The 13,085-nt window shown below is 37.3% G+C and overlaps 1 protein-coding gene across 3 annotated transcripts in view; it reads left to right on the top strand.

Moving 5' to 3' along the window:
- Window positions 1-2,455: 2,455 nt before the first annotated feature.
- pgghg (protein-glucosylgalactosylhydroxylysine glucosidase) overlaps window positions 2,456-13,085 on the top strand; it is a 52,111-nt gene continuing 41,481 nt past the window's right edge. For 2 of the 3 annotated variants that reach the window (XM_051922045.1, XM_028794880.2), the window contains exons 1-3: window positions 2,456-2,644; window positions 4,790-5,051; window positions 8,491-8,701. In XM_051922045.1, the coding sequence (XP_051778005.1) occupies window positions 2,519-2,644; window positions 4,790-5,051; window positions 8,491-8,701 (599 nt within the window). In that variant the 5' untranslated portion in view covers window positions 2,456-2,518. The remainder of the gene's footprint in view (window positions 2,645-4,789; window positions 5,052-8,490; window positions 8,702-13,085) is intronic. The other variant, XM_051922046.1, reaches the window with a different exon arrangement.

Genomic DNA, 13,085 nt, shown 5'->3' with positions numbered 1-13,085 from the left:
TAATCTGACACATAGGAAATGAAATGCTGCATTAAGTAAGTACAATGCACACTACTTAGCGTTTAATTTGTCGGCCACTTTTTGCCAGCCGTCTTTTCTTTTCTGGGCTGCTTTTGCAGTGTTACCCCTTGTGCATATTAAATCTTGAAATTCTTGATGTCCTTCGAATAAAAGGTCTTGCGCCGCGTGTGTGAGAAAAAAATGCGCCCGTTCTTTCGTCATTTTGTTACAGCCTATCAAAGACTTGCTGATCATGTTTTCTAGACTCAATATATATGGGCTTTTCAATCAGCGCAGGCGCGCGCATTCATCTCGGATGATTAGATCCAGCTCGACTAATCTGATACACGGCTGCGTTTGAAAAACCAACCTATCCAGGATGAGTGTCACCGGCATTGACTTATCCAAGATGAGGCACCTGATCTCGGATGATTTAAGCGACGTACGAAAAATACCCCCCAGCTCTGTAAATTGCTACTAAAATGCAGGCTGAGGACTATTCACTCCTAGTTGGGTCTCTTGGAAATAGGTGTATGATGTTCAAAAGACCCAAAACACCTGATGACCCCAGGTAATATCATTGATGATGCACCCTAAGGAAACGTCAAATGATGTTTCAAGAATAATGTGATGTGTCTTAATTTGAGTTAGCATTATATGTTTATTGTTCATTTTTTCATTCTAAAGTTTAAATTATCATATTGCAAACTTGCTTTATAGGTGGAATTGGGCTTAGTTAGAATACAATTATTCATCTGATACTTAATTAACTGCTTCCTCTAATGATGCAGCTAGCTTGACTGTGTTTTAAAACACCTTTTAATACAGCCTACTTTGGATATGCAATATAAGGTTTATTAGTTTCATAGTTTAGCTTCATCTTTATTTACACCTAAAACAAACAGCACATTGCATCATTTATGAAAATACCAAATACAAATATAATTTTCAATTATCAAGTAAATTCTGTTATAGAGAATACTGCATATATTAAAATGATGTGTATTTGTGATATATCTGACTGAATCAATTGCCAAATGTCTCAAATATTTTTTATAAATATGTGGTATGATGTTCCATGTAGAGTATAGTCCAGAGGTTCTCAGTGTCGGTCCTGGGGGTCCACTGTGGCTGCAGGTTTTTGTTCCAACCAGCTTCTATTTTTAATTGGACTCCTGGGCTAATTAAGTGAACTGTTATTTGTCAAATTCTGTGTTTTGGGAAAAATGTAGAAATTAGAATGTATATTAAAATGTACCAAGCAGTTATATTGGAATAATGTATTTTGTTTTCTTTTTAACAATATTTTCATCTTGATTTTCATTCTGTTTTTTGCAGAGTGTTCTAATTCATTATTTTCTAATTAGTGGGTCTAACGCTGAAGTAGTTGCAGCCTTTGATTATTCATTGTTGTTTACCTGGCTGTCTGCTGGTTGTCATTATTAGCATACAATGAAGGGAGCAAACTGCACAGAGAAGGGGCAAAATATAATGAAATCATATAATGCTATAATTAAATCTATAGCAAAAATGGAAATATTCCTAAATGTGTTATTAATGTAAAAAAATCATGCTGTGGTGCTTTCTTAATGTAGAGTGAGATAAGAGGAAAAAAACAGCTAATTAAATGAGATCAGTGTTGTCTGGTGTTGTCACTGATTATGAATCTGGTTGGAATAAAAACCTTAAGCCACAGTGGGCCCCCAGGACCGACTTTGAGAACCCCTGGTATAGTCATTATGAAAAAGACAGTACTAAATATATAATTCAATATATAAAACTGTTTCTTAAACAATAATTTGCCTCAGCTCACTGATCTGCATTTAAATGATGCTGCCATAAATTCCCTGTGTTCCTGTAGGTTTTGCCGATGTTTCTTTGGCATGAATCGACTCCCATAGTTTCACTTATTGAGCCTGGTGTTTGAGTCGCGCTTTGGCTGAGATGGGTCCGGCTGCAGGTCGAAGACTCGGCCTTCCGTTGTCCTCCCCACGATGAGAAGCAATGGTTTGGTTTGGCCTGCTGTGCGTCCACCGAATGAATAAGTGGAGGGGAGGAGTTTACAAACGGGGCGGGGCTAGTTTGAAGCGTCAAGCTCACTGCCCCCAATCGGATTTCGAAAGCGCTATTTTGCGCATTATTGAGAAATATTTTTCTAAACTTAGTTCCGTAAACAGCAACACTTTTTACACATTTGAATTCAGATTGTTATAAAAAAAAAATAATAAGTGTCAAAAGAAGCAAATGTTAATATCATGTTAGTTAACCAACCGGCGCCTGCTGAAAATAGAATAAAAGCGCCGCTTTGTCCTTGGCATTCGTTTTGCATAAAGTTTTGGCATAATTAAAGAAAACTATTAAGATGTCACTGGACATCACGCAGGCTTTATTATGCTAGCGTACGTCTTCGATACAAGATACATTCTGGTCTTATATTTTCTCTTCCAGGTATTGCATCGTTAGACTCGTATAGAACACCCCCGTTCCTTGTCTCTCTGTCTCTGCAAAGGAGTCCGGCATGCTGTGCGAAAATTTAATCAAAGTCCAAACATTCTCCTCCCCATTTCCAGCAAGCCAAGAAGTTACAGACTTTAATAGCGCAATTTTCTGTGGTGCAAGGAGAGATTCGAAGGCAGAGTGCTACGTAAGTCCAATCGAGCGAGTGAGTAAGGATGAAAAAGAGTGCTGGGTGTGCGTAGAGAGCCAGTGGAAGTAAGTTTTAGTTCCCTTAACTTTCTTTGTTATACTACGGAGATCTCGACTCCATTGCACGACTGTGCACATATCGGCTTTATCCAAAAGGTTTGATCTTGCAAATGTAGTAAGCTGACCAGTAAGATAAGACTACATCAGAATGGGAGGTTGGTAGACTAAAGCACCCCTCAGCAATTTTAGTAGTTTTAAATAACCTATTGTAGAAATCCATCTTTCTTGTTGCACACCATATACCTGTAGTGTGAAGTTAGGATCTTACAACAGCCGAGCACGTAGATCGCTGTAACAGTCGGATAGTCTATGTCCTGTCTGAGATGGACTGGGTTTGAAATTAGGTTTGTAACTTTTATAAATGAAGTGGACGCACATTACCGTAATGCAGTTAGCAGCTCTGCTAAGTACTTAGGCATGCCACATCAACTGACCCCAGAGGTTCACCCTCTGTGGCATACGAGGGGTCCAAGTTACCCCTTTATACAAAACATGGAAACAATTTGTATCGGTAATATTGGCCCGTGTAGTGTCTTTTTAAGCTATTTCGAGGTTGCTGGTCACGAATATGATATTTGTGGTGTTTTATTTTTCACTGGTGGTCCTAACCCTCTAAGAGCCACTTCAACAAAGTTAAAAATGACAAATTGCAAAAATAGGTATGTGAGATATCATTTTAGACAATTTCAAGTTAACTAATAACGAATATGGTATTTTTAGTTTTTGATCCATTAGTTAGGAATCAAGCCCTCTGGACCTCAATTAGATGGTGAATAGTTAGAAGTTTCTGCTACTACTTCTTCTTTTGGCTGCTCCAGTTAGGGGTTGCCACAGCAGATCCTCTTTTCCATTTCTGTCCCCTGCATCTTGTTCTGTTACACCCATCACCTGCATGTCCTCTTTCACCACATCCATAAACCTTCTCTTAGGCCTTCCTCTTTTTCTCTTACCTGGCAGCTCTATCCATAGCATCCTTTTCCCAATATACCCAACATCTCTCCTCTGCACATGTCCAAACCAACACAGTCTCACCTCTCTGACTTTGTCTCCAAACTATCCAACCTGAGCTGACTCTCTAATGTACTCGTTCCTAATCCCATCCATCCTCGTCTGTTACAATGGAAAATTGAAGCACACATTTTCAAATATCTGATGGAAACAGTTGTATCATGGAGGGGGTTGTTAAGCGGGAGTTCAATGTAAGTTACATTTCCTTTTACATACAGAAATACCTGGATATGAGAGGCATTATATATAAAACTAATAATATTTAGTCTGACTTACTATTTAATACCTCTTTCATGTTCCAGGTAAAAGTAATTAAAGTAAACTATGTTGTAATGTTTTTCTTCATCCAGTTCTTATCTGAGAAATAATTCTATTTCATTTCGGCACATGATATGATGAGGTTTGTAAAATTTGATTGGTAAAATGGGGCATCCTGTTTTTACTTGAAATAATGGCTTGTTTGCTTTTAATAGGGCAGTTCTATATATTTATTGCCAAACATACATCAGTATTACCAATGATTCAAACAATAATACAGTTTGGCAGCATTGTTGACAATCATTTCTTCCAACCAGTTATTAGATCCTGGAATGGTTTATGATTTCAGTTCCCTTTCTAAAGTAAGATTTTGTATTTTTCCCTAGAAGGTCATTTTTACAGCTGCTTATGCTGCTTGGCTTTGTTTTTTTCCCTGTTGTGTTTGTCCTACCTATAACTAAATGAAAGTTTGTACTGTAGGAGTTACAGATGATTTATAAATTTGTTTTTATTGCTTAATTTCCAAAGCTACATGCATTTTCTGCATGTATTTTGGTTGCTGTTCATGATGTAACAATCAATTACAATTGCTTGGTATGACTGATTATGTTACTCACAGATGTGATTCACAGAAATTATACATTTAACCTTATTTACATTCTTAATGTTGATAAGATCAGAAATAACAAATACAGAATATCTGTGTGGACAGAAAATATTCACCCATTTGAAGCACCTTAATATAAGCAAAGTTGTAGCCACTGAAGAAAGAATTTGGATGGGACAGTCTCCATTGATATCATCATTGTTCTTTTAGGATAGTGGCAAAATGACTGAAGATGACTACATTTTTACTTCTGACAAACTACCTTCTGACCCCCGCTATATGGCAACTGTTAGCAATGGCTTTGTGGGTACCAGAGTTTTTGATGAGCTCATCCATGTGAATGGAGTATATAATGGTGGTCTGGGAGACTGTCACCGTGCAAACATACCTTCCCCACTCGCTGTGAGAATAAATATGAATGAGATCTCCCAGGAGGACCTAAAACACAGCTACACCCTTGACACCCATGCAGGTAAGTTAAACATTTTGCAATAATGAATGAAAGCTGTTGGATGAAAAATTAGGAATGGAAAAAGTAATATTCATTAGGAATCATAATAATACATTTTATTTACATAGCACCTTTCCCATGCTCAAGGCGCTTAATCACAGGTCAAGCCCAGACTTATATATGGAGAGGGAATTCTCTGTGTGTTCCTCCACATGCAGGATGAGGCAATAGTGGCAATAATTATCAAAATATGAGAAAAAGAGCACATGCAAATCAAAAAGAATTAAAAAATTAATTTATTTTCACCTAAGTGTCTAAGATGAAAATGAGCAGAAAAAATATGCTAATGATGATAGTTGGAGGAAAATGTCACTTGGATGGCATCTGGCTTTCTAATATGAGTCACGAAAGCTTTTAAAGGAAGTAATGATTGCTTGTGGCAGTGCTACTACCTGTACTACTGCTACATGCCAGTGTGCATGTGATGGCTTACCTGACATTTACAAACCTTCTTGTGCCTTCCAATGGTCAATTTGTTAATGTCATGATAATAAAATAATATAGGCTTCAGAAAAGAAATAACTGCCAGAAAAACAAGCTGGTAGAAAAATAAAGAAATACACAATACCACAATTCTTTCAATATTTTTTAGTTTTTGGTTTTGATTATATCCTGTGTACAAGTATCATCTAGCCTTTTTTGATTTAGTGGTCAGCATCCATGGCTGGCCCCAACTACAGCCTGTCATTGTCATTTAGGAAAACTCGCCCACTCTTAACGAGCACTGATAAGTTATTTCTCTAATGAAAAGATTTAAAATATAATAACTGCCTACCTTATAGGGGCAACACAGTCACACTGTTTACGTGGGGAGCATGGGCTGTCACTTAGTGGAATGGAGGATTTTGACTAGCTTCCTGTCAGCTCTCAGCTTAAGAGGGCAACCTGGGCTTGTATTTATTAAGCACCTCAGAATTACTCCTAGCAATTGGACTGAAAGTCTGACTAGGATAAGAATTTGTCCTACCTCAGAATAGGAAATGAGAAGAAGTTACGAAGCATCTTACTTCCAGTTCCAGCAAGGTGTATGCAACCATGTGTGAGGATGAATAACATCATGATTTTACAGCACCTCTTGTTACAACTTAACACTCATGATGATGTCTTGTAGTCTTCTGATACTAACACTGGGGCTTCACCACAAAGATAAAACAGCAGAAACATAAAAAACAAGGGTACAATCTAACGGAACAAATAATACAATCAATCAATAAGTAGATAAATAAATAAATGAATAAATAAGTAAATGTATATTGTACAGATACTGTAAAATGAACTTAGAGTATAAACATTTAGTTTGGGATGTCAGGAGGAAACAATTGCATGATGGCAGTGGGCAGAAAAGATTGCTTCATAGCATACTGTGGAGGAATAAGTTTCTGGCTAAAAGTGATACAAGAGAGTGCCTCCTGGAGTGGATGGAGGGGACTTTTCATAATGTCATTCAGTTTTGCTACCATGCTGTTTTTCACAGCTGTTTCCAGTATGTCATTGAATATCCATGACCACCTGTGTGCTAATAAAATGATATTGCTTGCGTTTCACAAATGTGTGCTCATTCACACTTGGAGCAATTATTGTATGTGTTTGATCATTAGAATGAATGCAGCTTTCTTTAACATTACCACATTTTCTGACAAATTCTGTCACACCTGCTACTTAAACATTTTCAGTCTGTTCCACCCAGCTACATATTTCACAAACTATCACTTATTTTAGCTCCTTCTGTGACAGTCATATACACAAAATATTGCTGTTGCAAAACTGTTTTTTCCAGTGGCCATATGGTGGTGCAAGTTGGCTCCTCGCTACTGGGTTCTTCAGGGACCTTCTTCAAAAACATAACGTTTCTAACATTTTAATTTCAGCTTTCAACATGTAGTTTCTCGCACAGATGGATTATTCATGTAATGTACAAAAATGAAATAATGTTAGATATTCCATCTCTGTTAAATAAATATATTTTTATGAGTTCATCATGAGTTTATTATTGTGCAGCATTTACAAAACATTCAGCCTTTGCCAAAATGTGTGTGCCAATCTCCGTGCCTGAACGCTGTCTTCTGACAGCTCCTAGCAAGTTAGGACAGCTCATGAGTGCTCCTAAATCCTGGTCAAGTTTGGAGTAGTTTCCTAAATTAGGAAAATTGATAAAATGCATCTTAAAAATAAGGCACAACAAAGTGAAAGAGTTGGGGCACCACCTTGGTGACTCCATATAATTTGAAAGAATGCACAAAAATGCAACACACAATAATTTGTGGAGATGTCTTCCCAGACACAAGTTCAAAACAGAACTGAGAACCAGATGGCTGGTTCCTGGGTTATATATGCACTTGGCAGGTAGGGGCAGGTCCAGGAGGTTGGACAATGGAAGTGATGTCAGCAGTGGATAGGTTGTCAGTCTTGTGTTCTGCAAAGGGAGGGAGAGAGAAGGCATTAGACCACAGCTCCAACCCCTGGTTTGATGGGTAATTACCATTACCAGAGCCCTTAAGCTGTCTCCCAAAGGCATGCGTGTGACAACTTTTAATTCTACTCCTAAAAGTAGGACTACATTTGTGTCACTTCGAGAATTTTGAGCCAGTTAGGACTGTTTTCCTACTCTGAGATGCTTGATAAATAACAGGCACTGGCCTGAGGACTACCAACCTGGAAGCAGTTAGTCTCCTATCTCTGTGACCTTTCTCTCTTGGTCTCTCTCTACATGGGATTAGTCATCAGTGATAACTGCAACAATGTCCCTATGTGATGTTCATACAGAGATTCTCCCAATATTTACATCACCCTCAGGCCTTGCCCTTCTTTGTAAAGTGGCATGTCATACTGCTTCTAAAGTCAAATGAAATAGTCATCAACCCCCCAACTTTTTCAGCTGCTGAAAATAAATGTGTCCTGTCACTGCTAAGGGTGTGAGCTAAATGGGTTTATGGTGCCAGTTAGGTCAATGTCTTCCTGTGCTTGGCATGAGACATATTTATGAGTTTAAAACAAAGATAATCAGTCAATTACAATTCTGGATTATGACTATTTTCTTGTAGAGAAAAGCCAAGCAAAATGACACCTTTTATTGGCTAACTAGAAAGATTACAATATTGTAGTCTTTCTAGTTAGCCAATAAAAGGTGTCATTTTGCTTGGCTTTTCTCTACATTCATAATGGCTAACACGGTACAACACCCTAGTACTACAGACTATTTTCTTCAAAGATTAAACCCATTTATTAAAGACAAAGTTTAAAGATGATTAAAGGCATTAAATCTTAATAACTAAAGATATTGTTGTGTAATTGTTAGGAATTTGTTCTAATGGCATTCTATTTTTTAATTTTCAGGAATTGTAGTTATCTAGTCTTCTCCTTTAATTGGCCTCATGACTTTAGTCCTGTTCAATTTTTGTAGGTTGGTTCACTCACACATTGTCTTCGGATGATGTCATTGTTACTCAGAAAATCCTAGCACATCGTGTGCACTTGAATTTGCTTGTGATGGAGATCATTATGGAGAGGAAACAGACTCCTGGCCCTTCAGTTAATGTGCAGCTTTTGAACTCATTTTCTCCACAAAGCCAGGATATCGCTTTCACAGATGGACCTGACTTCCAAGATGCAAGGTAATAAAAAGGAGGAAGGTCCCACAATAATTTATAATTCTGTATTTTTTGATATACTGTAATGTTTATAGCATTTATCTTCGTGGTCTGGAATGTTTTCCAACCATTCACCAATTTTCTGGAACCTCGTATTTTGATTACAGGAATGTTGGAAACTGGAACCTATCTAGACAGTGTCATGATTTTTGCATTTGGAACATTCTTGTTAATATTTTCATGCTTATTTCTTGCTATGGGCTTCCTTTTATTATTGTTAAAATATTTTTTTATTATGTTTGTGATTCTCCATGCAGCCATTGTTTTGGGTTATGGTGGTTACCATTTTGTGGTCTTTCCTTATTGCCATGGTAGATTGTTTTTTTGTTAAATGTGACATTTCTAGCATGCCAGTAGTGATGTCACAGCCATTATGGCATTTGAGATGGTGATCCGCTATGTAATTTATCAGTGTTTCTGGATTTTTTTCAAACAAACACATTTTGTGTGTGTAATAGCTATTTGGAGGAAGGATTAAGAAGCAGTTCCTACTCTTGGCTTTGTTATTTTGATTTTAGGCAAAAAGGAAAAACTTTCAGCTAGTGACTTGTTCAAGGTATAATCCCCCGGCCCCCACCAATGAAGGGATAGATCTCACCATGTAGTATTTTTTTTTTATCCTGTTTCTAATCGTGCTCGATTCACCGCCGGCGCTGCCAAAAACATCACCCCTTCCCCCCCAGAAAGGGAGAAATGAGTGCGATTTACAAAAGGGAAATAAAATCAAACAGCAGCTGGGAGTTCAGTGGGGTTAAAGGGATCATGATTAGAAATGGGGTAAAAAGTAATGCAAGGCCAATTAATCATTTCAGTGGCAGTGTGAGGAAAAAGTTGGTGGAGGAATATACAGTGAAAAAATCTCATATGCTCATGACTCAGTAGTGGCCTTCTGTGACTCAAAATTGACTGAGAAACACTGGTTTATACGTATGTGTCAGTATAACTAGCTGTGTGCTCAGAGCTGCCTGTTTCCTACCCTGCATCCAGGGCTACTAGCTGACATTGTCCCTACCCCCATAACCCAGCACTGGAAGATGCTGGTATGAGAATGTTTGTGCTTAGTTTATTCCAGAACAACAACAAAAAAAAGAATAAACTTTTGTGGGGCAACTGCAACAGAAGGGAGCAGAAGATGGGTGAATTGAAGCACTATGTCTAGTAGTAAAGGAAACTGCATGAAAAATACTTTTGAAAGTAAAGGTTTGGATGAGTACATAATTATGTATGTAGTTCTAAATTGTTTACTTGTTGCTTCAGAGTGATATGAAGTGTTTGTGTGTATATTTTTTTTGTAAAAAATATATCTGTAATGGTAATACTTGTTTCAAGACATTGTTTTAATACAAGAGACCAAATGTTTTCTAAAAGGGACACTGTGTTACCAAACAGGGGTACACCTTGTGCCAAACAATATAACTTTGTAATCTGGCACAATGATAGCTGACAGATTGGGATTGTGAATCATAAAAAATTAGTTATGCACTGTAAAATCCAGTTTTTGAAGAGAAATCGCTAAAAAGCACCTTTTTTTTTTTGTTGTGTTTTATTTAGTTGTTATTTGTGTAAACAAACGTTTTTTAATCATATACTTTCTTTTAAAAAATCTGAAGTATGCACTGCTCTTCAGCCATTTGCAGCTCCTTTATTACAAGAAACAAGTAGCAGCTGTTTATTTTTACATATGTAAGTTAGGTACAATAATGACAAACAACCCTTAGTGTGTAAAGGGGTTAAATTACATTTTATATTTTGACTATTGGATATTTTAGCCTTTTGATTTCAACTTCAGCATTTTATCAGACTATGCCTTTGTTTTGTTCTTGTGTACCTTAATTGGCTTGTCCACGTTTTTAAAAGCAAGTCCCACAAAATGAAGCTGTGAATTTTTCCATGTATTTACAACGGGCTAGTGTTACAAGGCAGAAACCAATGGTGTATGGAGGCTAGTCCAACACTGAGTACCTTGCACACATATAGTGGACAAGTTTAATGTTATCATTCAACCTAGAATGTACAATCTTATCAATCACATATCTTTACAATATGGATGGAGATTAATGTATAAGTACCCAGTGAAAACCCACATGCACATGACAAAATCTTGAAAACTCCATATAGTTAGTCATTTGGATCAAAATCTGCTATTGGGAGTTTTACTGAAACAAATATATTTACAAAAAATTGCCTTTAAGTTTTTCCACATGACCCTGAACTTGTTTAATGGTTTAAAATATGAATAAATGGATTCCTCTTTTTTATATAACTAGCTGTGCTACCCATCTGAGAAAGGTTGAAATTAAAGAATCAACATAGACCTCAACATTAACGTTTGCAGTGCACCATCTATGAGAATGTATTTTGTAGAGCATGTAGTAATAAAATACATTGCATTTGTCATTCCAACAGATGGTGCATCTAAAAACATGTGCAGTAATGTATTTTAGTAATTCATGTCCCTGTTATATGCTGGTGTGGGGTTCATTAAACATCAATAAACATCTTTATTCTTGAACAAATAAGTCTATGCAAGAACCTAGTCCAGGATTTAAAATTATCAAGGACATCACTTAAGCTAACATTGCAGAACTCTTCAAGGTTGAAACTGGGTCGAAATTTCTTTATATGAAGTTTTATGGAAATGTGGAGCAGCCTACTCAACCAAGTGGTTGAAGCATACTGGGGCAATTTAGCAGTTATGAATTTTAGGTATCAAAAGGTAAAAGCTTAGGGAGAATAGAGTAGTACAAAAATAGGCAAACAATAAAGCTTCTTGCCTCTATAAGCCTACCTAAACACTTTGTGGATCCTAAAAAACATTGGTAGACACATCCACTTTTTCACATATAAAATAAATCACTAGTTATTTTTTCTCCAAAACGATACTGCTTCTCAAAACATTGGGTTTTCCTCCCCTCACTAATTAAGCCCTTGACATTGACTCCTGACTCCCCTCCTGACCACAAGCTGGTGAGAACATGACAACTTTAAACTCATAAGCTGACCAACCTCTCCGTGACTGCTGATTGCTACCTGCTCAGCTATTGTTATTCTCTTGAGACAACAATCCTCAGGAGGTCCATTAATAAAACTAGTGCTGTTATTGCAGTTCCACTCTTGGTTCCAGCAAAATGTTGATCTTTTTCTATTGTCAGAGCTCATTTTCCTTATACTATGCATTTGTAATACAATGCCTTTGCAATATCCTGTTTCTGTCTAGTAGCTGCCCATGCAGGTTGCCAAATTGTTTCCTTGCTTTCATACTATATAATCAAGCTTTTTGGGTGGAATGCTTATTTATAAAATTTCTAATTTTCTTACCCACTCCAGGTTATCTTATATTTATTTACTTTTTTAATAAAGCTCACTTTTCATTGTTTATTTTTCAAACTCCATGCTGCACTGGCTTGCTTACCTTCATACTTTACTTCAGTAGCTCACCTCATACTATCAGTCCTTTCTTGATACTTCCATTGCTTCTGAACCACAGATCTAGTGATGGTAATAATCTTTTTTTTCCCATACTGCATCAAAGTTTGATTTTGATTTGAAGTTTGTTGCTCTTTCACCTATATTAACCACTACTTCTTGTACTATACTGTAACTGTAATTTAGTAGTAAGTAATTTGCCTCTTATGTCCACCAGTTTATTTTTAGTATTTGGTATTCGCTTTATCCAATTCACTGAGTCACAAACTTGATCTTTTCCATGCTGAACTTAATGCTTCTTTCACATGAAATCTTCATTACCATGAATGTTTTTTATCGTGCAGTTTTTCTTGAATGCAGATTTTGTTATATTTGTGGAACAGCTTACTGTCCCTTCCGATTTATTGAACAGCTCTTTGAGCATTATCCTCAATGCACATTTTCTATCCACTTTCTAGGTCTTTATCTGCATATTTGCCTGTGGTTAATCTGTTTATCACCACCCCAACCTCATCTTTTAGGATGTTGTGGCCACCAAGGACACACCAGTTCACTAACCCCTACACAAACAGACTTGGACACAAGTTTAGCACACACTTTTCCCACCTGCACAGCATAGTTCCAAACACAATAAACATGGCACACACCAATGTCTCTCTTCTTCTCTGCCTGCCTGCCTTCACTCCACTTGGCAAGCTTTCTCCTCCACCTCCTGATTCTGGCTTCTGGGATGAAAGCTGGCAGCACCTTGTATGTTGCACCTGGGAGTACTCCAGGTGGTTCATTAGCGAGATCCAAAAGTACTCCCATGTGTGGTGGAAGCCTGTTAAAATATGGCTGTGTAGCTCCCCCTGGTGGCACCCATGGAACCCTACAGGGCTGTCTCGAACCCCAAGTCCCGTGGTGCCTTGTGGGAATCCTG

The sequence above is a fragment of the Erpetoichthys calabaricus genome, chromosome 2, assembly GCF_900747795.2.
Source record: "Erpetoichthys calabaricus chromosome 2, fErpCal1.3, whole genome shotgun sequence".
In the NCBI taxonomy this organism is placed as follows: domain Eukaryota; kingdom Metazoa; phylum Chordata; class Cladistia; order Polypteriformes; family Polypteridae; genus Erpetoichthys; species Erpetoichthys calabaricus.
Note: the sequence above shows the minus strand (reverse complement) of the source record. Positions and strands in the feature narration are given on the sequence as shown.